This window comes from Lagopus muta, chromosome 31 (assembly GCF_023343835.1).
Source record: "Lagopus muta isolate bLagMut1 chromosome 31, bLagMut1 primary, whole genome shotgun sequence".
Lineage (NCBI taxonomy): Eukaryota > Metazoa > Chordata > Aves > Galliformes > Phasianidae > Lagopus > Lagopus muta.
In genome coordinates, this window is record NC_064463.1 from 986490 (window position 1) to 1009415 (window position 22926).

Below are 22926 nucleotides of genomic sequence, written 5' to 3' on the forward strand. Positions count from 1 at the left end.
CATTTCACCTCTCATGGCTCTTCCCTGAACTCCCAGTTACTTCAGGTCCCCCATCGCACTGCAACTGCTCATAATCAATAACCAAGATTATATCTATCATGACATAAGCAGCTCACTTCCGCTTGGTGGCAATGACAGTCCATTCCCATTGCATCCCTTCATGTGAGGAAAATCACAGCTGGCTTTCTGACAGCCTCCTGCATGATTCCCCCAGAAGCAGCCAGCACTTCTGAAAAGTGAAAGAAAGGAAGGTTCATGGAAACAGGCACACCAGGCTTGCAAGAGACGCAGTGCTCCAGCTCAGAGACGGGACCACCACAGTGCCGAAACACAGTTTATCACTAAAGGAAACATTGGAGAGAGCATATCCACAACTTCTGCATAATCTGCATAAGTAATGATTCAGCACATTTAGTTATCTTATCATTCAGTTGGAGAAGACAGATGCTCTCACACACCAATCAGCAAGCACTTGGATGAGCCAGCCCTCTGGTTTTCAAAACTACAGACTTGGTGACAGCAGCCTCTAACAGCTTACCAGAAGATACTTCAGTTCATTAACGTGGACTTCATTCCTTCCACCAGCAGCTACTCCTGAAATGACCTTCATTCACAAAGTAACACCACCAACTTTCCAGCACGAGCTGACCTGCAAAACAGAGAAAAGAAACTGGAATGACAACCAACACAGAAATAACACGTTTTCATATACACGCCCGGACCCCGGCAGCCGCGGCGGCGGCTCGGACCCCGGACCCCGGCAGCCGCGGCGGCGGCTCGGACCCCGGACCCCGGCAGCCGCGGCGGCGGCTCGGACCCCGGACCCCGGCAGCCGCGGCGGCGGCTCGGACCCCGGACCCCGGCAGCCGCGGCGGCGGCTCGGACCCCGGACCCCGGCAGCCGCGGCGGCGGCTCGGACCCCGGACCTCGGCAGCCGCGGCGGCGGCTCGGACCCCGGACCTCGGCAGCCGCGGCGGCGGCTCGGACCCCGGACCCTGGCAGCCGCGGCGGCGGCTCGGACCCGAGATCCCGGACCCCGGCGGCCGCGGCGTCGACCCGGACCCGAGATCCCGGACCCCGGCGGCCGCGGCGTCGACCCGGACCCGAGATCCCGGACCCCGGCGGCCGCGGCGGCGGCCCGGACCCGAGATCCCGGACCCCGGCGGCCGCGGCGGCAGCTCGGACCCCGGACCCCGGCCGCAACGTAAAAAGCATAGCAGAAAGAAAGCCACCGCACACGTTGCGACAGAAACACCCGCGCAATATCAGCGTAGTACAGAGGCAGGAAAAGAACTGCTCACCATCTCCAAGCATTCCCACCGACAGAATAAACTCCACAGCACAGAACCTTCCAGAAACAAGCCCTTCTCCCCACGGCTCTCATTGGTCAGGTGCCTGTCCCTCCCGCCCTCGGGCTCTCATTGGTCAGATCCCGGTCCGTCCCACCCCCGGGCTCTCATTGGTCAGCGGCAGCGCCGCCATCTCCCTTTGGTTGAGGCGCAGCGCGCAGGGACGGCCGTTTTTCAACCGCCTCAGAGCTGCTCTCCTCTCAGATGGGGGCGCTCCCGCAGCCTGGGCCGGCATGCATCGCCGCTGAGCGCTGGAGCTCCGGGCAGCACCGAGACGGAACCGCGGCACGAAGGGAGTGGTGCTGAGCACAGCGGAGCCGGAGCCGGGAGGGACGGAGAGCAGTACCGGGACAGGGAAGGAAGCCTTGTAGAGTGAGGGGTTGGGAAGGCCGGGGGCATCCAGGGAGGCACACGGGGCTGCAGTGGGCAGTGGTATCGGGGTATATGGGGCTATAGGGTGGGTGCAGGGGGTTTAGGGGAGCAGAGGGCTGTGAGGGGCTAACGGGGACACGGTGCTATAGGGAGTGTTGGGGGGGGGGATAGGGGCTGGGGAGAGCTACGGGGAGGGATGTGGGGGCTGGGGGAGGGTGTAAGGAAATACGGCTCTATGAGCGTCTGTAGGGGGAATACAGGCAGGGAGCAGTGAGAGGGCTATGGGTGTGATATGGAGAAACGGGCACAGTAGGGGTCTGCGGGGGGTACAGACAGGACATAGAGGCACATAAGGTTATAAAAAGGCTGTAGGGGAGCAATAGGGGCTTGTGTGGGCACGGGAAAATAGAGGGTAATATGGGGCTACCCTGTGTGCTGAATGGGAATATGCAGACAGAAGACCAAGAGCGAGGCACAGATATAGGCAGGATGATGGGGACGAAAGGGGAGAGTAGGTGGATACAGAGTATCTCCAGGGATCAAGAAAAAACACAACAGAATAATGAGAATAAAAAAAAAAGCAAGGACTGAAAAAGAAATAAATTCATAAATGGGAGTGTAACTAGGAAAAAAGAGAAAAAGCAGAGCACGCAAGTGTTGAGATTTGGAGCAAGTAGCAGGAAAAGGCAAGAGCATCAAGAAACAGCAGGTGAGGGGCCAGCAGCTCAGCTGGGAAAGTGAGGGGAAAGCTGGTAAGGCAGGGAAGTGAGGAAACAGCAGCTGAGGTAGGGGAAGTGAGGGGCAAGCAGGGAAGCTGGGTCATGTTAGAAACAAGCAGCTGAGGTCAGAAGAGCAGGCAAGGAAATCGTAGGCTACGGCAAGGGGGGAGGTGAGGGTAAGGGAGAACAGAAAGCATGGGGAGGGTAGTGAAGGGGTACAGGGGTTTAAGGAATACCCGTGTTTAAAAACAAAAAAGAAATGTGAAAAAAAAAAAGAAATATGAGAAAAAAGGAATATGAAAAAATACGAAAAAAGGAAATATGAAAAAATATGAAAAAGATGGAGAATATGGAATAAAGAAAAGTGAAAGAATGTGGAAAAAAGAAATGTGAAACAAGGTGGAAAAATGAAAAAATGTGATGATATATGAAAAAAATAGTGAAATAGAAATATGGAGAAATATGCAAAAAAATGAAAGGTATGAAAAAAGAAATAATAAAGAAGCATGAAAAAATGTGAAAAAATGCAAAAAAAGAAACTCGGAAAAATGTGAAAAAATAAAAAAAAAAAAAAAACGAAACAGGAAAAGATGTGAAAAAATACCAAAAAAAGAAAGAAACAGGCAGAAATGTGTAAAAAACACCAGAAAAAAGAATCAAACAGGCGAAAATGTGGAAAAAATATTAGAAAGAAAGAAAGAAACAGGCAAAAATGTGGAAAAAAATTACCAAAAAAAAAAGAAACAGGCAAAAATGTGGAAAAAAAATACCACAAAAAAAGAAAGAAACAGGCAAAAATGTGGAAAAGTACAAAAGCACAAGAAACAGGCAAAAGTGTGGGAAATATAATGAAAATGTATTTGAAAAATAAAAGGAACATGAGAAAATGTGAAAAAAGGAATTATGAAAAAAAGGAAATATGGAAGAAAGTACTATGGAAAACTATTTACAAACAATATTAAAGAAAGAAGTATAAAAATAAGAAATATGAAAGCAAGAAACATGGAAAAACAAATCTGAAAAAAGAATGAAGAAAATAAATATGTAGAAAAAGGTGAAGAGAAGGAAAAAGTAATCCAGAACAAAGATGAAAAAAGAGAAAAAGAGATGAAAAAGGAAAAAAAGTGAAAAAGGAAAAGCCGCAAAGAAAGAGCAGTACAGAAAAAGAAAAAAGAGAGATGAAGAGAAGGAAAAAGCCAAGTAAAAAGTGAAGAATAGCAGCTGAGAAAAGGCTGGACGGCAACAAATAGAGAGAAAGCAGAGCCCAGCAGAGCAAGGGAAAGCAAGGCTGGAGGAGCAGCCGAAGGCAGGAGAGTGAAGGAGGGAGTGAAGAGCAGGAAAGGTAAGCTTCCCCTAAGGCAAGGGGGAAGGGAGAAAAGAGGGGGTACGGGAGGGGAAGGGAAGGAGGGGAAGAGAGGGGAGAGGGGTGGAAGGAGGAAATGGGAGGTAGGGGGAGGGGAGAGGGGGAGGGTGGAAGGGAAACTGGAGAAATAAGAGACCAAGTAGAGAATAAAAAGTAGAAATCAACGCTCGTCACTCTAGAGAAAGCCAGCAGGAAAGCTCACCGCAGCAGAGCAAAGGAAGGCAGCGAATGACAGCAAGCAAGCTTGCAGGACTGGAGGAAGGTGGGAAGAGCTGAGCCCCGGCTTGCTGCAGGACCTGCGCAGAAGGAGAAGAAGCTGGGCCCAAAGATAAGAGGGGTTTGGTCATTTGGGCTGTGGGCTTGAAGCAATGCTGAGAAGCCGTGCCCGGGAGGAGGTGTGGGTAGCTACAGGCCACCTTGCCATCTCCTCAAGAGATGCGGGCTAGGCAGCGGGCAGGAGTGCTGGCCAGAAGCAAGCATCTCTGTGGAGAAAGGCAAAGGGCGGAGGAGGTTGAAGGGTAGCTACCGGACACGGCCGTGCTCAGCAAGGGGAGGCAAAGCCAGAAGGGCACGAGAAGGGAAGAGAGAAGGGCGTGCAGAAGGAGTGAAGCTGCGAGCAGAGTTGGGAGCCAGCTGTGAAAGCAGCAAGCAGAGCAGGCAAGCGTGGAGATTGGAAGCGAGCAGCAGGAAAAGGCAAGAGCATCAAGGAACAGCAGGTGAGGGGCCAGCAGATAGGTAGGGGAAGTGAGGGGCCAGCAGCTCAGGTAGGGAAGGGGAACTGCGGGCAGCTCAGTTAGGTAGGGGATGGGACAGCAGCTCAACTGGGAATGTGAGGGGACAGGAGGTCAGCTAGGAAAGTGAGGTAACAGCAGCTCAGGTGGGGGAAGGGAAAGGCATGGAGCTCAGCTGGGAATGTGAGGGGACAGAAGGTCTGCTAGGAAAGTGAGGGGAAAGCTGCTCAGCTAGTCGAGTGGATAGCAGGTCAGCTTCTCCATGAGCTCTTTAACTCTTTTTCCCTGTCTCCTCTCTTCTTTTACTTCGTTTTCAGTTCTCCTCTGCTCTTTTTCTTTCCATCTCCTCACTCCTCTTACTGCTGTATCTGCACTCCTCTGCTTCTGCTCTGTCTTTTATCTATCCTCATTCCTCTTTCATCTGCATATTTACTCCAGTTCTTCTACTCTTTCTTCCCTGTATCCTCACACATTTTCCTTCTGTGTCTGCTCTTCACCTTGGCTTTCTTTCTTCCATTTCTCCTCACTCTTTTTTTGCATCTGCACTCCTCCTTTATTTTCTCTATCCTCTCCTATTTCTTCTGCTTCTGCTCTCCTCTCTGCTTTTCTTTGTTCCCTGTATCCTGTCTTATTTTTTGTCTGCATCTGTTTCTCTTCTGCTGTTCTTTTTTTCCCCTATATTTTCACTCCTCTTTCTGCTCTCCTCTTCTGACCTTCCTTCCCTGAGTTGTCACACGTCTTCTTCATCTACACTCCTTTTCTGCTATTCCTTCTCTACGGTCATCTCTTCTCTTTCTTCATCTGCTCTCTTTCACTGTTTTTCTCTTCCTAGCGTAATCTGCTCTCCTTTAGTGCTCTTTAATTCTCTGCTCTTCTGTCCTCACTTCTTTTCTTGTGCTCTTCTCACAGCTCTCTTTCCTCTCTTCCCATTTCCTGTCATAGATCTTTTCTCTATTCTCCTCTTCAGCTCCTCTCTGCTTCTGCTTTTCTGTCTTATCTGTATCCTTTCCGTCATGCCAATCCCTTTGTCGTGATACCTCCTGTCCCACCATTCCACCTTGTTGATCTTCCTCATTGTTACAGATACCATCTGTCCCTTCCCGCCCTCCCTGGAATGTCCATGTGCCAGCTCCAGTTGCTGCCCAGCTTTTGGAGGACTGGCTGTGACCACACAGTCTTACCAATGCCTTGTGCCCTGGATTTCACAGCATCTTGATGGCAAGGAGTGGCCTTGTGAGGATGCTGAGCGACGCTCTTGAGCACTGCTCTATTCCTGGACCAGTATCCCAAGCTCTTCCGAGCTGAGAGCCTGTCTCTCTTTTTGCCTGGGGTTCTGTGGCACAGTTAGCAAGCATGGACTTTGCCAGCCTCCTCGTTTCAGTTGACTTTGGGCAATGAGGAACTCGAGATCCCCAGGCTGCCAGGAACGCAGGCTGTCAGAGCCAAGGGGTCTTGGAAGGAAGAGTCCCCACTGCCCCTCTTGCTCTGCTCTGCTTCACTGTCTCACTGCCATGGTCAGCGCAAGAGGAGGCTCTTGTAATATGCATGCGGCTGAGGAGAGATGCAGACACAGCGGGTTTGATGTCAGCCCGTCCAGTTTATTATTGCAGACCCCAGGTGTTTCGGGAGGTGGTGGGGAAGACGGGCGATGGAAAAGATGGAACTGAAAGCAACAGAGAGGTTGTCCCCACCACGGCTGCAGCGTGGGTCGCAGCTCGGATGTCAGTGTTTCACGGCGGCCATCAGGGCTGTTCAGCGGATGGCAGCGGTGATGCACAGCGGGTTGTCATTCCAGAAGAGGCCGGGTCAGCTCCATTTGGAGGCACAGCTCCGATGCCGAGGGGTCGAGCAGGCAGTTTGTGGAGCGGCAGCTCCTGGCTTTGGATCTGGGCAGAAACTCCTTTCTTCCCGTCTCATGCGAGGCAGCACCAGGCGCCCACCTTCACCCTGCTTTCCGTTGGATGCAGCGGCGTCGCTGCCCGGCTCTCCACGCCAAGCTGCAGTTTCTGGTGCTGGGAACGGCACAGATGGGGATCTTGTGCCTGCATGGAGCTCTGCTTCTCCTGGGTACCCGGCGCCCCCGCTCAGCGCGGACAGACTGGCCTCCACACGGGGAGCCCCGCGTTGCTCCTCGGTGGCCGGCCCTGCGTGGATCCGGTCCCCATGTGCGCCGGTGGCACCACAGGGGAGGTGCTGCGGCTGCGCTCCCCCAGCAGGCTGCTGTCAGAGCTCCGGGACCACAGGGCCACCAGCGGCGTTTGCTGCAGGGCCAGGGCTGCGCGGCGGCGCCTGGGCTTTGCCTCGGCCCATGCCTCCTCCAGCACTGCTCCTACAGCAGCGGCTTTCACCACGCTCACTGCACTGCGCTGCTCTTGCTTGCCGCCTGCAGCTTGTGCCGCCCGTGCCGGACCCGTCTTTGCCGTGGCTGCCCTTTTGGCAGAGCATTTTGCTGCCTTCTTCAGAGGCTTCTGTTTGACAGGAGATGCCTCTGGGATGGCTGGCAGCTGCCTGGAAGGACAGAGCAGGAGGGCTCTGTGAGTGGGTGACGGCTTTGGGGCCGTATCCTGCAACCCTGAGCGGGGACCCTGGGGAAACAGCTTCAATGGACAAATGGCAGCAGGGCAGTCCTGCAGCTCATGGCAGCCCTGTGGCTCTGCCCCTTTGCCAGGCTGGAGAGCTGAATCAGCTCGGAGATGTGGGACCAGTTGTCCTCCTGACTGTTGATCCCGATCCTTCCCAGGTCCTGCTGCTAACCATTGATGAGAGGAGCAGGTGACAGACAGAAGGGTCTGGCCTTCTGCTGGGTGACAGCCCCATGCGTGATCTGTTCCTGCTTTCTTTTTTTCCCAACGTAGCCTTGTGTTTCCCAGGATGTGTGTGAACCTTTCTGATGGGAGTGAGCAGCAAGGAACCGAGCGGGTCACAGCTTCCATCCTGCCCTGCACCTGAGTGAAGGAAACCATGACCTGCTCAGGAGGTAAGAGGTGGCTGCTGTGCCACCCCGTGGTACCAGCATTTCCCCCTGAAGCGTGTTTTCCCCCGGAGTTTGCTCTCTACTTGGAGATTTGGACTTCTGGAGCGTCTTGTGAGTCCTGTTCTTCAGAAAGGGTGAGTAATTCTGTCTTTATTTACTGGTTTGTGTTCTTTACCTTTCTTGTATAATTTAGAACTGTTTCAAGCAGCCGTACTTTCTGTTGCCCTTGTCTGCAGTTACCCTTCTGCGTTATGGAGATGGGACACCGTTTCGGGTTAGGTTTATGGGTGAAGAGGTACCATTGTAATGAAGCGGAAACGGTGGTGTCACCATCTCTGGAAGTGTTGAAGGAGTGTTTAGATGTTGTGCTGAGGGACACGGTGTAGTGGGAAACGTTGGTGATAGGTGGATGATTGGACTGGATGATCTTCGAGGTCTTCTCCAAGTGTGGTGATTGTGTGATTCCTCAGGTTTCCGCTTCTGGCCTGCGAGGAGGTATTAGCATTTAGTGCTTCAACTAAGTGCTGAGGTTAACCCTTGTGGGTTAGAGTTTCGTGTTAGTGCTCTCTGTTAGGTTTAAAGGTTAAGGCTTAACACTTGATGTTAGTGATGGTGGGGGGTGTGCCTGGGGGTTTGTGGCTTGTCCTTTCTAGTTAGGGACAAGGGCAGCACTTTTGAGATGGAGATGAGGGTTAAGCGTTAGCATTTTGGATTAGGGTTGAGGAGTATCTTTTGGGTGAGTGTTACAGGTGAGCCTTCAGGGTTAAAGGGTTAAGAGCTGCCCTATGAGGTTAGTGCTAAGGGATGCTGTAGTGGCTGTGCTTAATCATGGCTTGAGACGTGATTTTTCACCTGGTAGAAAGGCAGGGCCAACCCAGGGGGGCTCAGGGGTATGTGATGTTCCCGAATGACAGAAGGGCTGGAGCCAGGATCCACCCCTTCCCAGCCCTCACTGAAGTGGAAGCCTGGCAGTGGAGGCAAGGGGATCTCACTGGAGATCCCTGCCTACCTGAGTCCTTCTGAAGGTAAGCAGCTTCGTCCCTTGACTTCTGAGCCCACAGCTGTTGCCTTTGAGCAAACCCTCCCTTGCTGCAGCCTTGGACCTTGCTCCTCTGCTGTCACGGCTGTGCTTTCCATTGGGCCTGGCCTCGTGGGGCTCGGCCCCGTAGGCCTTGCTGGCTGCTAGTGGTGTTGGTTGGTGGTTGGTGGTGGTTGCGGTAGCAAATGGCCAAAGCATTTCCTTAGTGCTCAGACTAAGGAGATAAGTGGGAAAACAGGAAAGTCTTGAGAAGTAAGAGTGAGTGATTGCAGTGCTGTACTGGGAGCTATAGTAGAAGCAATAGAGAGGCTGACAGTGGCTGGTAGTGGCAGTGGAGCTAAATGAGTCTGTGTGTAAATGGTGGTTTCTAGAGCTGCCTCTGTTCATTGGAGAGGCCAAACAGTGTGGAGGTACTTGTAATGCCGTTTGTTTGGCTCAGGAGTGAAGTGTGTTTCTCAGCTGGTGCACCTGATGGCGTTGTGTTTGCTCGTGCAGCTGTGCTCTGCGTGTTGTAGAGCTGTCAGGCAGACGTGGGTTGGTTTGCCACTCTTAGCAAGAATGAGACTAGTACTGCTTTCTGTAAGTGCATTGCAGTTGAACAATGAGCTTGTTTTGGCTATAGAAGCAGCGTGATTGAAGGATTTTGGTGGACGTGGGTGAACAGGACGAGGATTCTATTGGCGACTGGTTTCTGTGACACGGGAAAGCCATACTTTGTTTCAAGGATGAAGCATGGGATTTGATAGACTCTTACTGAGAAAGGAGAAAACGGGAAGCCTGTGTGGGTAAGAACCTTCTGTGAGCTGTAGTCTGGGTGCCTTGAGCTAAATAGGGCTGTATGAAAGGGTGTGTGTGAGGGAGGAGACAGGAAAGTGCCTTGTGTTGACTGTGAAGATGGTAGAATATCAGAGCAGTGGAAAGGCAAATTGAAGAAACACGACAGACATCTGGACTTGATGCACTGTCTTTCTGCCCAGGTTTTCTGTTTGTCGGTTCCTGGGACAGTTCTGTGCGGTTTGCATCCCAGCTTTCTCCCAAGCCCTGGCTTGGCAAGCCAGGCAAGCAATCAGAGGAAGAGAAAGGAAAAGCAGAGGAGTGGCCTTCTGAGGAAAGAGTTGAGGGGGAGCAGGAGGAGCTTGAGGCAGTGTTTTGGAGAAGTAGTGCTTTGACTTGGGGTTGTTCTGAGTCTGAGTTTTCCTTGTCCTGGGTGATCACTGAGTGTAGCTATTTGTTTTCGTGGATCCTGTGTATGCGTTGTTGGTGGACAGATTAGTGTGTGGAAAAGACAACTGCGAATGCAGGGCATGGCAGTGTACTTGTGCTGGGCAGATGTACTGAACTGCTGGAAGGACTGTGGGAATGAGAAGCTGTATTCCTCTTGGACAGCCAGACTGCATCAGTTCTGCCTTCCTTTCACTGAGCTGAACACACGGTGTGTATGAAGCCTTGTGATGGGAAACCCACAGTCCCCAGAGAGCGGGCGCAGAAAGGAATGGAGCTGAGATGCATCTGAGTGCTGTGAGTCCTACTCTGAGGACAGGGAGGAGCCCCAGCTGCTAAAACACCTTTATTACAAAGAGTGGTGAAAGCAGGAGTGGATATGGAAGATGTAGGTTGCTCTGGGAGGAAAGGTGGAAGTTTCAAATGTTGTGCAGGTTCAGCACGCTCCTGCTGCCTTGGTGTGCCACGCTGCCCGCCCTTTCTACGCTATGTCAGGCTTTTTTCCTTTATTTTCTAAGGTAGGAAAACCAATTTCTGGGCCAGGAGAAGAAGAAATGCAGCAATCTTCTCTGCACGGCCCACTTTGCCTGAGTTGCCAAGTGCTCCTGGGGTAATGATATGATATGATGAGCCGGCCTTTGTGGCAGGGGCTGTGGCTTTATTTTATGCCTGTCAGAACTTGAGGCCTAGGATTTTCCTTTCAGAGTGCCCACCGTCTATTTTAAATGATAAAAACTGATATATTAGAAACGTCTTCCCTCCTTGTGTTAGAATAATGTATTGGCTTTTGATATTTCTGTCTTTCCATTCCTTTAGCAACTGGGGTTCTGATGCAGCTGCACGCATCTCCCATTTTGTCCTTCTGCTTTGTGTAAAAGAATAGTAAAATATGCCATCCCTGTGTGGAATTCCCTTGAAGTACTTTACTGACTTTGCTTTCAGGAAGCAATGGTGTGGAAATGATGGTGGTGTCACCCAGCAGCCTGTGCAGCGACCTGATGTCTGATTGTTTGGGTCTGTCAGAAACCACCACGATGAGGAAAGAAGGTTTGCATGGATTCTGTGCTGTGTCAGTCCAGCCCTGTGGACATGGCATGGCAGGGAGAAGGGATTTCCCTTCTGATGGGAAAGTGCCCAAGGAATGTTGACATCCCGCGCGTTGGTGTGTAAGCGCTTCTGAATGGGCAGCTCAGCTTCTGTGTCACTCAGCCACCTGTGGCAGAGCAGATCAGGCTTTCTGCAGGCGTGGGCCCATCACTTTGTGCCTTACAAGGAGTTGAAAACCTTTTCTTTTTGAGTCGTATTTCCAAGTTTCACTACCATCGGCGAAGCTGATGTTGTTTTTTTTTTTTTTCCTATCCTTCAATTCTGAGTCCCTGTTTTCCTAAATGCAAAGGAATTTGGAGGAACCACCTACAGCAAAGTGAGTGATTTCGGTATTTATTTCTGAGCGCGGCACTTATTTCTGTTTGGAGGTCTGCCTTAATGTACGGTGCCTGTCTTAATTCTGAGCAAGGTTCTAGTTGCGGCTGACTTCCCTAGGCTGCAACACGTGGTAGTGACACAGCCTTGGGCTTCTGAGTTTGCGTTAATCACACCTTTTATTTCTCTGCCTTGCAGGGCAGCTCGTGCTGGAAGTGGGCGGTATCACAGTGTGAGTGAAGGCCAGTGCAGGAGCAATTTCTGATGTGAGGAAGGAACTCCAGGCTAATGGACTCTGCGGCATCTTCTGGTATGGTACCAGAGGAAGCAGGAATGATATTGCAGAAGAATGTGAGGAACTCTTCAGCAGGAAGCCACAAACCTTGCAGAAAGCTGCAAGAGAGCTGGAGCAAGTGTGGATGCCCAGGGGAAGTGCAGCCACAGTGTTTGAGCAATGCCGGGCCATGGGATGCTGCGGCCCAAGAACAGAGCTATTCTGCCTTTGCAAGCTGGCTTGACAGAAGGACTTTTCTGCCTTCATAAAAAACAGAGGGCTGGCTTATCCAAATACTTGCTGATTGTTTGGAAGCCCAAACCTTTCCAGCATCCAACCTGTAGGCAGCCAGGAAGCAGCATCTGCTTGGTCTGATTGTGCAATGCCTGAGCAAGAGTGTGACCCAAGCTGGCTGCACAAGAGTCATCTTAATTTCTCTGTTCCTTTACTTCAACTAACTCCACTGGGTGACACTTGAGTTGGTTTCTTAGCCTTTGGATGTAGGAGGTGACCACTCCCTTTGCTGTGATGAAAGCACAGCAGTGATGCAGGCACTCGCTGAGGTCACAGTCGATGCCGGGGTGGGAGCGTTTGTGCCCCAGCTGGTGAGCAGAGCTGGTGCTCTGGTGAGCATGGTGCACGCAGACTGAGCTGTTGTGGAGCTTCCTTGAGAGAGATCATCGTGAGAGCCCGGTTGGAAGCAGTGCTGCGGCGTGTGCATGAGCTGGGCACAGCTCAGGCCGAGGAGTGACCAGGTGAGCTGGGTTTGGTGCTGGGGGGTTGCCAGGATGTGTCTCAGCAGGAAAGCTGGGCTGGGGTGGGCACACTGTGTCAGCCCTCGTCCAGGCTGGCGGTGAGGCAAAAGGAGTTTTCTTCGTGACAGCAACACCAGCCATGTGCTTCAAGGTGCACAACTATTGAGGAGGTGGAGAAGAACGCTTGCTGCCAGAAGTCACGGCAGCTGTACGGAAGCTGGATGTGTTTTGGGGACAGTTCCTGTAACTAGTTGGTTTTGAGTATTGCCCTGCCCGATAGTTTAAACTGCGTAGCAGAAGAGAGAACAGAAAGCTGGGAAAATGCTTCTTTCTCACTATTTTTCACTTGCAGGTTCTTTCCTTAGGGTTGGTTTCCAAAAGGAGATTTTGGGAATCGAGGCAGTTGAAGAAAGCCAGTGAAGGCAGCTCTCTCCAAGAGTGGGGGCTGTGCCTGTGGAGAGGACCCCAGGAACCTGAGCTTCCTCTGAGACGTTCCCCAGCATGTCTCAGCAGGGAGACAGTTCCCATTCCTGCTTTGCGCGTGGAAAGGTATGGCTGGGTTTCTCTATCTTGGGTTTTCTTCCTTTCTCTGGTTTTGGAGGGGGAAGAGGTGGAGCAGGGGGAGCCCTGCTGGTCCTTTGTGAGCTCAGTAACCGGTTGGGTTGTGTGCGTGCAGCACCAGAACAGCATTGCCAGGCTCCTGAACCTGCTGGGGCAGGGTGGGAGCAGAGAGCGGGTGCTGCCCTCCTGCCAGCTGTGCTGGGTTATGGTTTGCCAGGTCCCTGCTGCCCTGGGTTTCTGCTGAGAAGTTTGTTCTAGCTGCCTGCAGTAGTGAAGAGTGGGGAAGAAATGGTGGTGAAGAGCTAAGGCTGCGCATGGTAATTTTGCGTGGGTTGAACTGTGGCACCTGAAGACGCTTTTTCCCTCGGAATAATACTGGTGTTTGCAGGTGTGCTGGTGTAACCCCTGAAGTGATGTCTGAGAGCGCCTGTCTTCTGCACCTGAACGATAAGAAAGCTGGATATGCCCAGAAATTGCAGCTTGTGCAGATGTTGTGAATGCGCTTGCAAATGTTTCCTTGAGTGACAGCTAATGTCTCAGCACTCTGATATCCCATCTCTGGCCCAATGTGGAATGCTGCATCTCTTTGCAAACATTGGGTGCCTGTTTCCATGGACCTTCCTTTTTTCTCTCCTCAGAAGCAATGCGGTGCTGTTCCCTGTGTTTGGGAGCAGCAGCCAGCAGGCTGCCCCAATGCCAGCTGGGCCTTGCAGTGCGCAAAGGGACACAATGGGGATGGAGCATCCTTAGCACCATGCAAAAGTGAGTCTCTTTAGTCCTCTGTCATGAAGGATGGAAGAATGCATTCTAGGTATTACTTCTGAGCGGGTGCAGTGCTGCAGGGATGTCCAGTAACCATGGTGGAAGCATTAGAGAGGCCGACAGAGGCAGCTGATGGCAGCAGTGAGACAGAAGTCTGTGTATAAGTGGTGGTGCTCAGGGCTGAGCGCATTCCCTCTAGGGACAAGAGATCCGTGTCTTGACGTTTGCACCTGGCAGTGTTTTGTTTGCTGATGCAGCTTTGCTCTGCAGATTGCAGAGCTGTCAGGCAGACCTGGGTTCCTCTGCTGCCATCTGACAGGAATGAGAGCAGTACTGCTTTGTGTAAGCGCAGTGCAGTTTGAACATCAGTTTCTGTTCTGGCTGTAGAACAGCGTTTTTTAGTTTTTGGGGGGTGGATGTGGGCTGACAGGACAGCGCTGCTCCTGGTGTCTGTGCAATCACACTGGATCTGTTGTTGCAGGGACGGAGCCTGCGCGTCCGTGGGATGGTGCTGGGCACGGAGGGAAACTGAAAGCCTCCCCAGGTAAGAAGCTCCTGTGAGCTGTGGTGTGGGTGCTGCCTCTAAGGAGGGCTGCATGCAGGGCTGTGTGTGTGATGGAGGAGAGAAGAAAGGGCGCTGCAGATCTGTGCTGACTGCAGAAGTGGCACAACGCTGTAGCAGCGGAAAGGCAAACTGAAGAAACTACACTCGAAGACTTGAAGAAGTTTGTGGTTGGCTGTGCTAGAATGTTCCTCCAGAGAGATGCTCTTCATGTCTTTCTTGTTTCTATTCTGTCAGAAGCTGATGCAAGCAGGCTTGGAGTGAAGCGCAGCCTTCCAGGAAGGCAGGGGAAGAGCACGGAGTGTGGCACAGCACCCAAGAGAGGTACGGGCATACAGCAGGCGTCTGGGTTTTGGTGCCCTGTGTTTCTAGCTAGGCTTTCTGTCTGTCCTTTCCTGGGGCTGCTGTCCTTGCATGTTGCTCTAGGTCTTAATCCCTGGCGATTACAATTACCTTCCCCGTCCCAAATGGAAGTGGGACTCCACAGTTCAGCTAAGATCCATTGCTGTGAGCACTCAGGATGAGATTTCCTAATATTGTGGCCCATTTTGCAGACTGAAGGTAGTGCAGGACTCACTGAATGTTGTTGTTCCCCTTTCTTCATTCTAAAAGGGAGAGGAGCTGAGCCAAATGGCAAGATCTATGTGAAAGCTCCCCTCCAGGCTGGAGGGCTTCCTGGAACAGCAGGCCCCAGCACAGGGGGAAGAGCTTCCCCTGCAGTTGCCAACCGCTCCTTCTGCAAGACTGTGGCTGCAAGAAAGCGCAAGGGCATGGAAGAAGAGGAGCAGCAAGCAGAGCTGTGTCCTGCCAAGAAACCAGTGAAGGTGGAGCACAGTGGGGAGAAGGCTCAGAGCAGAGGTGGTGTGCCAGCCCCAGCGCCGACTGAGCGGTTCCGGGCCTCAAAGCGAAGAGGTAAGAAGATGCTGCAGCTGCACTGGTGAGGTGCTTCCCTTATCAAGCACTTGGAGTTTGCTTAGGGTTTGCTTTGCTTTTTCCTTCTCTCTGCAGAGAGAGGAAAAGAGTAGAAGGCTACCAAGTCCAAAGGCAAGGACGTGCCAGAATGTGTAACCCCTTCTTTTTCCGTTAACTCCATGATGGCCCTCTGCTCGTCCCACTGGAAATACCGTTCCCTGAGAGGCTTCCTAGCCTGTTCTCATGGTACCCAAGTTTCCGCAGTTTTGCTGTTGACGAAATGAATTTCTCTTTTCTTGCTCTATAGCAAGACGACAAAGACAGAAAGAGAGGAGAGCAGAAATGAAGAAGGCTGCTCTGAGAGCTGCCGCTGCACATGCAGAGGTGAGTCCTTGGCGAGCACAGACATGGCTCTTGTTCTCTGTCTGTCAGACATGAAGGGGATCGTAGAATACTGGGGGAAGCTGAATCCTATTCTGACACTCGCCTTGTTTCCTTCCAGTCCTCCACAATCAACAGCCTTGTGGAGATGATGGAGAAGCTGCAGCTGAAGGACTGAGTAGGGGAACATCAGAAGGCAGCAGCTTTGTGGCAGCAGCCCAACTTGGCACTCTGGTTGCAGTCCATCAATAAACAATTGGAGTTTTGCATTCACAAGGAGCTCACGGCCTGATTTGTCCAGCGGCACTCTGAGCTGCTGCACCACCTCCTCGTTATTCCACTCGTGGCGCTGGGTCAGAACTCCCACAGCTCCATCAGGGAATGCTGTAGGTTATCAAAGCAATGGATGTACAAATTCTTGGCCCTGCCCATAACCACGCTGTCTGCAAAGCACGCGCAAAGAACTGCGAGTAGCACGGCCTGAGCACAGGCACGCTGAGTTAGACAACAGCTCCATAGAGCTGAGTTTCTCGGGGCAGCACAGAGCATAAGTGAGCGTGTGCCCCTCACCCTGCAGGTGTCTCTGTTGGGGGAGGAGAGGCTCTGCCGGCTGCCTGATCGTGGAAGGCAGAGGTGTTCTCCTGACTTCTCTGCGGTGCTACCTTCCCTCATTAGCCCCCCCTCTCTTCAGCCATTTGGATGCTTCTTTTCACCTTTGGGGTGGAGCTTGAGTGACTCTCATTGCTGCATGGTGTGGAATTTTCTGGCTTTGCCTTCAAAAGCCTAGGCTGAAAACTGCAGCGTGCATGTTAAATGTAGAGTTGTAGCACCGTGGAAGCGAGTCACTTCTGGGATGGAGCTGCTTTTGGTTTTCTAACAAGTGTATAATGAGCAAAGAAAAGCGAAGGAAGGCAGCGAATGACAGCAAGCAAGCTTCCAGGACTGGAGGAAGGTGGGAAGAGCTGAGCCCCGGCTTGCCGCAGAGCTGCACGGAAGGAGAAGCTGGGCCCAAAGATAAGAGGGGTTTGGTCCTTTGGGCTGTGGGCTTGAAGCAAAGCAGAGAAGCCGTGCCCGGGAGGAGGTGTGGGTAGCTACAGGCCACCTTGCCGTCTCCCCAAGAGATGCGGGCTGCGGGCTAGGCAGCGGGCAGGAGTGCTGGCCAGAAGCAAGCATCTCTGTGGAGAAAGGCAAAGGGCAGAGGAGGTGGAAGGGTATGATCCGTATCCCACAAATTTATCCCATCCCATATCCATCATATCCACCCCACAGCCATCTCAAACCCATCCAATATCCACACCCCACATCCTATCCCCATCCCTTATCCTATATCCATATCCATTCCAAATCCGTATCTCCACATCCATCCCACATCCATTCCGTATACTTATCCCATGCCGTTATCATCCCAATCCCATCCCATATCCTTATTTCATTCCCAATCCATCCCGCGTTCTTCCCACATTGATCCCACATCCACCCCAAGCCCAGCCCATATATATTCCATTTTCTGATCTCCCACTCTGCATCCACCCCATATCCATATCTCCACACCCCGATCTTAAATTTCACATCCCACTGCCAAATCCAACCTCCTAACCGCAGCTCCCAATTCCAAACCTCCTTCCCAATCCCACGTCCCAGCCCCACCTCCCACCTGTCAATCCCAGTCCCATCTCCCACGCCCTTGTCACGGTTTTATGATTTTTGGTCATCAGTATTCCACCCCATAACATCATGTAATGCACTGGGGAGGTTTGACTTCTGCCGACTGTTCATCTGACGGAGAAGAACTACGTTTCCCCAGGAGTCTTTGTGGTCAGCAAGGAGATAGAACTCTGGGCAAGGTCACTTGATCCTTCTTCTTCACCATCTGCGCTTCGCCATCTGCTTTTCTTCAGTCACTCAACTGGACTGCACTTCTCACCTCAACATTGTGGTGAGGCCTATCTACCATCCAGACAGACTTTCTCTCTCTCATTATATTTTTTTGCTAATAGTATATTTAGTAAATCATTTGTTCCACCTCAGATTATTGCTGTTGTTTTCAATTATTTTGGGTCCCCTGTTTCCCCTTTCCCGGAGGTGTGGATCCACAGATCCCTCTGGCCTGCTGGTCACAGAACTGGGCCGAACCAGCCCATAAACCGTTGACACCCCTAGAGCAGTAGGGTGCACCTCGAGGCCCCACCCCCTGCCCGCGCTCCTCCCACCAACAGCCCAGCGCCACCCAGCTACCGGGCACGGCCGTGCTCAGTCAGCAACGGGAGGCAAAGCTGGAAGGGCACGAGAAGGGAAGAGAGAAGGGCTGCAGAAGGAGTGAAGCTGTGAGCAGAGTTGAGAGCCAGCTGTGAAAGCAGCAAGCAGAGCAGGCAAGTGTTGAGATTGGGAGTGAGCAGCAGGAAAAGGCAAGAGCATCAAGGAACAGCAGGTGAGGGGCCAGCAGATAGGTAGGGGAAGTGAGGGGCCAGCAGGTTAGCTAGGTAAGACCGAAGGTCAGCTAGAAAGGTGAGGGGACAGCTGCTCGGCTAGTGAAGTGATTGGATAGCAGGTCAGCTAGGTAAGTGAGAAGACAGCCACTAAGGAAGGAAGCTAAGGGAGAACACATCTGCTAAAGTGTGGGTCTGGGTCCAGGGTCTGGATTTGCTCTCATTCTCTCTCTCTGTTGCCTGCACGCAACTTCCCACTTCTTCCATCTTTAGTTCTTCTTCTGTTGAACTCCTATCTTGTTTCTCTTCCACTCTTGCTTTGTAATCCCTTCTCTGCTACACTCTCCCTTCTTTTTTCTGTCTTTTCTAACTTCTCCTCTCTGCTGCCTTCCAGTCCTCTATTTCTTTCCTGTACTTTTCTCTCTCTTCTCTGCACCATTATTTCCCTTCTTTCTCTTGCATTTTTGTGCTCTTCTGTTCCCTCCTCTCAGTTCTCCCTTGCCCATTCCTTCTCTTTTCCTTTTCTCCTCACTCTTCTGCCCTGTTTCTGCTTTACCTCATCCTGCTGCTGCGGTGGATCATCTACTCTGAAGTCCTCCTCCCTTAGTGCTGTCCTCTCCTTTTCTGCTGGCTGATTCTTCCCTGTGTTCTCGCTCCTCTTCAGCTGGTGATTAGTTCTCCCAGTAATGGCTCCTATTGTGCCATTCTTTCTGGCCCATATTCTCACTCTTCCTTCACCTGCACTCCTTTCTTCTCTCTATCCTCTCTCTCTTCTGCATTTCAACTCTACTTCTGCTGCTCTTCTTCCTGTTTCTTCAATGCGCTCCTCTTCTGCTGTTTCTTTTTTTCCCCTGCTTCCTCTCTCCTCTTTCATCAACATCAGCTCTACTCTTGTGCTCTTCTTTCTTCCCTTTATCCTCACTCTTTCTTTTGCATCTTCACTTCTCTTAGGCTCTTCTTTCTTTCTTGTACCCTTCATACTCTTTGCTCTGCATTCACACACCTCCTCTCTTGTCCTTTTTCTTCTGCATCTACACAGCTGTGCTGTATTCTTGCCTGTGAATTCACCTCTTTCCTCTGCATCTGCACTCCCTTCTGTAGTTTTCTTCCCTATGTCCTCACTCCTTTGTTCATTGTATGTGCTCCTGCTCTGCAGCTCTTTTTCCTGCTGCTTCACTCCTCCATCGTCTGCTCTAGTTTTGTGCTGTTCTTTCTTTACTCTGTCCTCAATCTTTCTTTTGCATCTGCACTCCTCTTAGGCTCTCCCTTCTTCCTTCGTCACTGCTCTTTCCTCTGCATTTTCACTCTCCTGTTGCTTCTTTCCTGCTTCCTCACTCCTCTTTCCTTTGCATCTACGCTCCTACTGTACTTTCTCCCCTGTTTCCACACTTCTCTTTATTCTACATCTGTGCGGCTCTTCTGCTGTTTTATATTTTGTTTACATTCATCTTGTTCCTTCTGGGACTGCACTCCTCTTGGGCTCTCTTTTCTTCCCTATATTCTCCCTGTTCTTTCCTCTGCATTCTCACTCCTCTTCTCTACTTTTTTCCCTGCTTCCTCATTCCCCTTGTTTCTCCTTCTCTCATCTTCTGCTTTTCTTTGTTCTGTCTCCTCGCTGCTCGCTCTTATGCATCTGCTCTTCTTTTCTGCTCTTCTTTCTTCCTTTTATCATCCATACTTTTTCCTCATCTGCTCTCTTTCTCTTTCTTCCCCATCTCCTTATTTGTCTTCTCCATCTGCTCTACTCTTCCGCATCTGCATTCCTGTTGTTCTTTCTTCATCCTATCCCCACTCCTCTTCATATATATATACTTTTTTTTAATTGTGTTTTACCAATGCTTTCACTTGTATTTGCACTTCTTCTGGTTGGTCTTCTTCCCTGCGTCTGCACTGCTCTTCTATAACCGATCCCCGCTTCTGCTGTTCGTTCTTCCTGGTTTCCTCACTCCTCTTCTGGATATGCACTCCACATGTACTGTTCGTTCTTCTCTGTATCCCGACTGCTTTTTCTTGCGCATCTGCTCTCCTCTTTCTTCCCTGGTTCCTCACTCCTTTTCCTACTGTGTATGTACTCCAGTTCTATTCTTTCTTCCTTGTATCCTCTCTGCTCTTTCACTTGTATATGAATGCTTACTCAGCTATTCTTTCTTCTGTTTTGTCATTCCTTTTTCTTCTGCATCTGCGCTGCTTTTTTGCTGATCGTTTTTCTGTGGGAATACAAGGAAAGTTGTTCAGAGCAGCAGCTGTGGAGCAAGATAAACAGCATGAGAACCAAGGACACCTCTAGAAGAAGAAAGAACGTCTCACTGCTCTGATTGGAGAAGCGCCTGCATGAAAGGTTGAAGAGCGTAGAATGCTCTGTTGTCATGTAAAGGTGGATGGGAAAGTTGTTGGGGAGGGTTGGAGAACTAGAAATAGAAAACTTGTGAAGGTATATAAGTCATGTGAGAATTTCTACTAAATGATTTGGATAGTTCCCATCTGAGTCTGTGCATCAGACACTGTAGGTTTAGGGGGTGAGAATGTTTGATTTGTGACTGGAGATGAAAAGCAAGAGGTAAAAGGGAAGGGTTGGAAATGTCAGCTTTGGAGTAGGAAGTGGAAAGTAAGGAAAGGTGAGATGGATTTAGTAGTTGAAAATTCCTGATTTGAGGTCAGAGGTGAAAAATGAGGGAACAGTGCACAGATTTTGGGGTTGGAGAAGATCAGATTTTGATTTGGAGGGGTAAAGGAGGTGTTGCTGTGAAAGGTGGATGGATTTGGAGCCTGGAAATGCGAATTTTTGGGGTTGCAGATTAAGTCTGGGAGGAGGGAGAGAGTGGGGAAGGAGGATCCTTTGGGAATGCATTTTGAAAGGAATGGACTTGGATTTCAGTGCCAAAGCGGTAATTTTGGCTCAATGGGACACAGCACATCATAGAACAAACTGTCCCTGACCATAAAGCACCATCTTCACAACTGAGCAGAGGGGAGTCTAGGATGGTTTGGACAGTTACCCTGAGAACTGCTGTTACCCCACTGACATCACAGCAATGAAGGGGGGGGCCTCCACCTGCTCTGCTTTGCCTCATTGTTTTCCTTTCTGCCTTAAGCAGGACATCCATTTGAGGGCCCCACTGCACCCCATAAACACTCATAGGTGGGCAATGGACCCCACTGATCCATTCTACTCCATAGAACTAATTCCCTCCTGTAAGAGGAGGACCCATATAGCAAGGACCCATTTCACCCCACATCCTGTTAAATCACGGAATCACAGAATCACCCGGGTTGGAAGGGACCCCAAGGATCATGTAGTTCCAACCCCCCTGCCTAGCAGGGCCACCAAACATCCACATTCAGATCAGGTTGCCCAGGACCCCGTCCAACCTGGCCTTAAACACGTCCAAGGACGGGGCATCCACAACCTCCCTGGGCAGCCCGTTCCAGGGCCTAACCACTCTCCTAGTAAAGAACTTCCCCCTAACATCCAACCTAAATCTTCCCTCCTTCAACTTAAAACCATTTCCCCTAGTCCTGCTGTTGTCAGCCCTTTTGAAGAGTTTACTCCCCTCCTGGGTGTAGGTTCCCTTCAGGTATTGATAGGCTGCAATGAGGTCACCCCTCAGCCTTCTCTTCTCCAGGCTGAACAAGCCCAACTCCCTCAGCCTGTCCTGATAGGGGAGGTGCTCCAGCCCCCAAAAAGGGGACAATGCTCCACCATACCCAAGATCCATCCTGTACCATAGACCCCATCAATGCTCCCCTGCTACAGCTTGCAGCCATTTCCTGTTTGGCGCCTGGGAGAAGAGGTCAAACCCCTCCTCATCACAACCTCCCTTTAGGTAGTTATAGAGAGCAATAGTGTCTCCTCTGAGCCTCCTCTTCTCCAGACTGAACAATCCCAGCTCCTCCAGCCACTCCTCGTAAGGCCTGTACTCCAGACCCTTCACAAGTTTCGTTGCCCTTCTCTGAACACATTTCAGGGCCTCAATGTCTTTCTTGCAGTGAGGGACCCAAAACCAAACACAGTATTGGAGGTACAGCCTCACCAGTGCTGAGTACAGGGGATAATCACCTCCCTGCTCCTGCTGGCCACACTATTTCTAATGCAGGCCAGGATGCCATTGGCCCTCATGGCCACCTGGGCACACTGTTCGCCCCTGTTGAGCCAAGCATCAACCACCACCCCCAGGTCCCATTTTTCTTCACAGTTATCCAGCCAGTCAGCCCCAAGCCTGCAGCACTGCATGGGGTTGTTGTGCCCAAAGTGCAGGACCCGACACTTGGCCTTGTTGAACCTCATCCCATTCACCTCAGCCCAGCAATCCAGCCTGTCTAAATCCCTCTGAAGGGCCTCCCTACCCTCAGGCAACACCACCTCCCAGCTTGGTGTCACCAGCAAACTTACTGAGGGTACACTCAGTGCCCTCATCTGGGTCATCAGTAAAGATATTAAACAAGATGGGCCCCAGTACCAACCCCGAGGGACACCACTTGTAATGGGTCACCAGCTGGACTTAGCTCCATTAACCACTACCTGCTCCAGCCAGTTCCTTACCCAAAGAAGGGTATAGCTGTCCAGGCCACAGGCAGCCAGTTTCCACAGGATAATATTGTGGAAGGTCGTGACAAAGGCTTTGCTGAAGTCTAGGTAGAATACATCAGCAGCCTTTCCTTCATCTACCAGTCTGGTCACCCAGTCACAGGAGATGAAGTTGGTCAAGCGTGATCTGCCTTTAATGAACCCATGCTGGCTAGGCCTGATCCCCTGGATGCCACACATGTACCGTGTGATCTCACCCAAGACAATTTCACCTGTAACTTTCTCTGGTACTGAGTCAGACTGACAGGCCTGTAGTTCCCCAGATGCCCCCAGAATGGGTCACTGAGGGTGCTGGTGTCAGCCTGTGTCTCCCTGCTGCTCCTGGGGAAGTCAGGGAGCTCAGCAATGAAAGGAGAGGAGTCAAGACTGCTGGGGACATCCAGGCTCAGTGGCTCTGTGGCTGCGATCCACCTCCTCAGCTCTTCACTTTTGCAGCTGTCCAGTTCCAGCAGCAGCTGGTCCCCAGGATTTTCCTCTTCCACCTTGTCAGCATCTCTGGCCTGCTCCCTTTTGAGAAC

At 51.3% G+C, this 22926-nt stretch overlaps 3 protein-coding genes across 17 annotated transcripts in view; 2 read left to right on the forward strand and 1 right to left on the reverse strand.

The window, feature by feature from the left end:
* Window positions 1-1878, reverse strand: part of LOC125686110 (coiled-coil domain-containing protein 81-like) — a 312318-nt gene extending 310440 nt beyond the window's left edge. For all 6 annotated transcript variants that reach the window (XM_048929764.1, XM_048929763.1, XM_048929761.1 and 3 more), the window contains exons 1-3: window positions 1302-1878; window positions 539-649; window positions 117-229 (exon numbers count right to left, since the gene is read on the reverse strand). In XM_048929764.1, the coding sequence (XP_048785721.1) occupies window positions 117-162 (46 nt within the window). In that variant the 5' untranslated portion in view covers window positions 163-229; window positions 539-649; window positions 1302-1878. The remainder of the gene's footprint in view (window positions 1-116; window positions 230-538; window positions 650-1301) is intronic.
* On the forward strand, window positions 600-1725 carry LOC125686091 (collagen alpha-2(VI) chain-like). The gene is made up of 2 exons (XM_048929725.1): window positions 600-1204; window positions 1554-1725. Exons 1-2 carry the CDS (start codon window positions 600-602, stop codon window positions 1723-1725), a joined length of 777 nt encoding a protein of 258 aa, XP_048785682.1.
* A 28-nt stretch (window positions 1879-1906) lies between the features above and the next one.
* LOC125686111 (zinc finger CCCH domain-containing protein 11A-like) lies at window positions 1907-17424 on the forward strand. Of its 10 annotated transcripts, XM_048929767.1 has the most exons (10): window positions 1907-3782; window positions 3983-11191; window positions 11389-12219; window positions 12572-12768; window positions 13419-13542; window positions 14024-14086; window positions 14342-14428; window positions 14717-15016; window positions 15324-15400; window positions 15519-17424. In XM_048929767.1, the coding sequence occupies exons 4-10, from the start codon at window positions 12721-12723 to the stop codon at window positions 15573-15575; spliced, it is 756 nt and encodes a 251-aa protein (XP_048785724.1). In that variant the 5' UTR covers window positions 1907-3782; window positions 3983-11191; window positions 11389-12219; window positions 12572-12720; the 3' UTR covers window positions 15576-17424. The 10 variants fall into 10 exon arrangements, 2 of the variants coding, with proteins under 2 accessions (XP_048785724.1, XP_048785725.1); XM_048929768.1 differs by lacking the exons at window positions 1907-3782; window positions 3983-11191; window positions 11389-12219 and adding an exon at window positions 12357-12427; XR_007373670.1 differs by lacking the exons at window positions 13419-13542; window positions 14024-14086; window positions 14342-14428; ... (1 more) ...; window positions 15324-15400; window positions 15519-17424 and having other exon boundaries at window positions 3983-10815; window positions 11165-11191; window positions 12572-12715.
* Window positions 17425-22926: the final 5502 nt, after the last annotated feature.

Excerpts from the sequence above, each read along its gene's own strand:
- LOC125686091 (XM_048929725.1), top strand. The coding sequence starts at position 600 with ATGACCTTCATTCACAAAGTAACACCACCAACTTTCCAGCACGAGCTG. Across the intron at positions 1,205-1,553 it reads CCCCGGACCCCGGCCGCAAC|ATGGGGGCGCTCCCGCAGCC; the intron begins GTAAAAAGCATA and ends CTCTCCTCTCAG.
- LOC125686111 (XM_048929767.1), top strand. The coding sequence starts at position 12,721 with ATGTCTCAGCAGGGAGACAGTTCCCATTCCTGCTTTGCGCGTGGAAAG. Across the intron at positions 13,543-14,023 it reads ATCCTTAGCACCATGCAAAA|GGACGGAGCCTGCGCGTCCG; the intron begins GTGAGTCTCTTT and ends CTGTTGTTGCAG. Across the intron at positions 14,087-14,341 it reads GAAACTGAAAGCCTCCCCAG|AAGCTGATGCAAGCAGGCTT; the intron begins GTAAGAAGCTCC and ends CTATTCTGTCAG.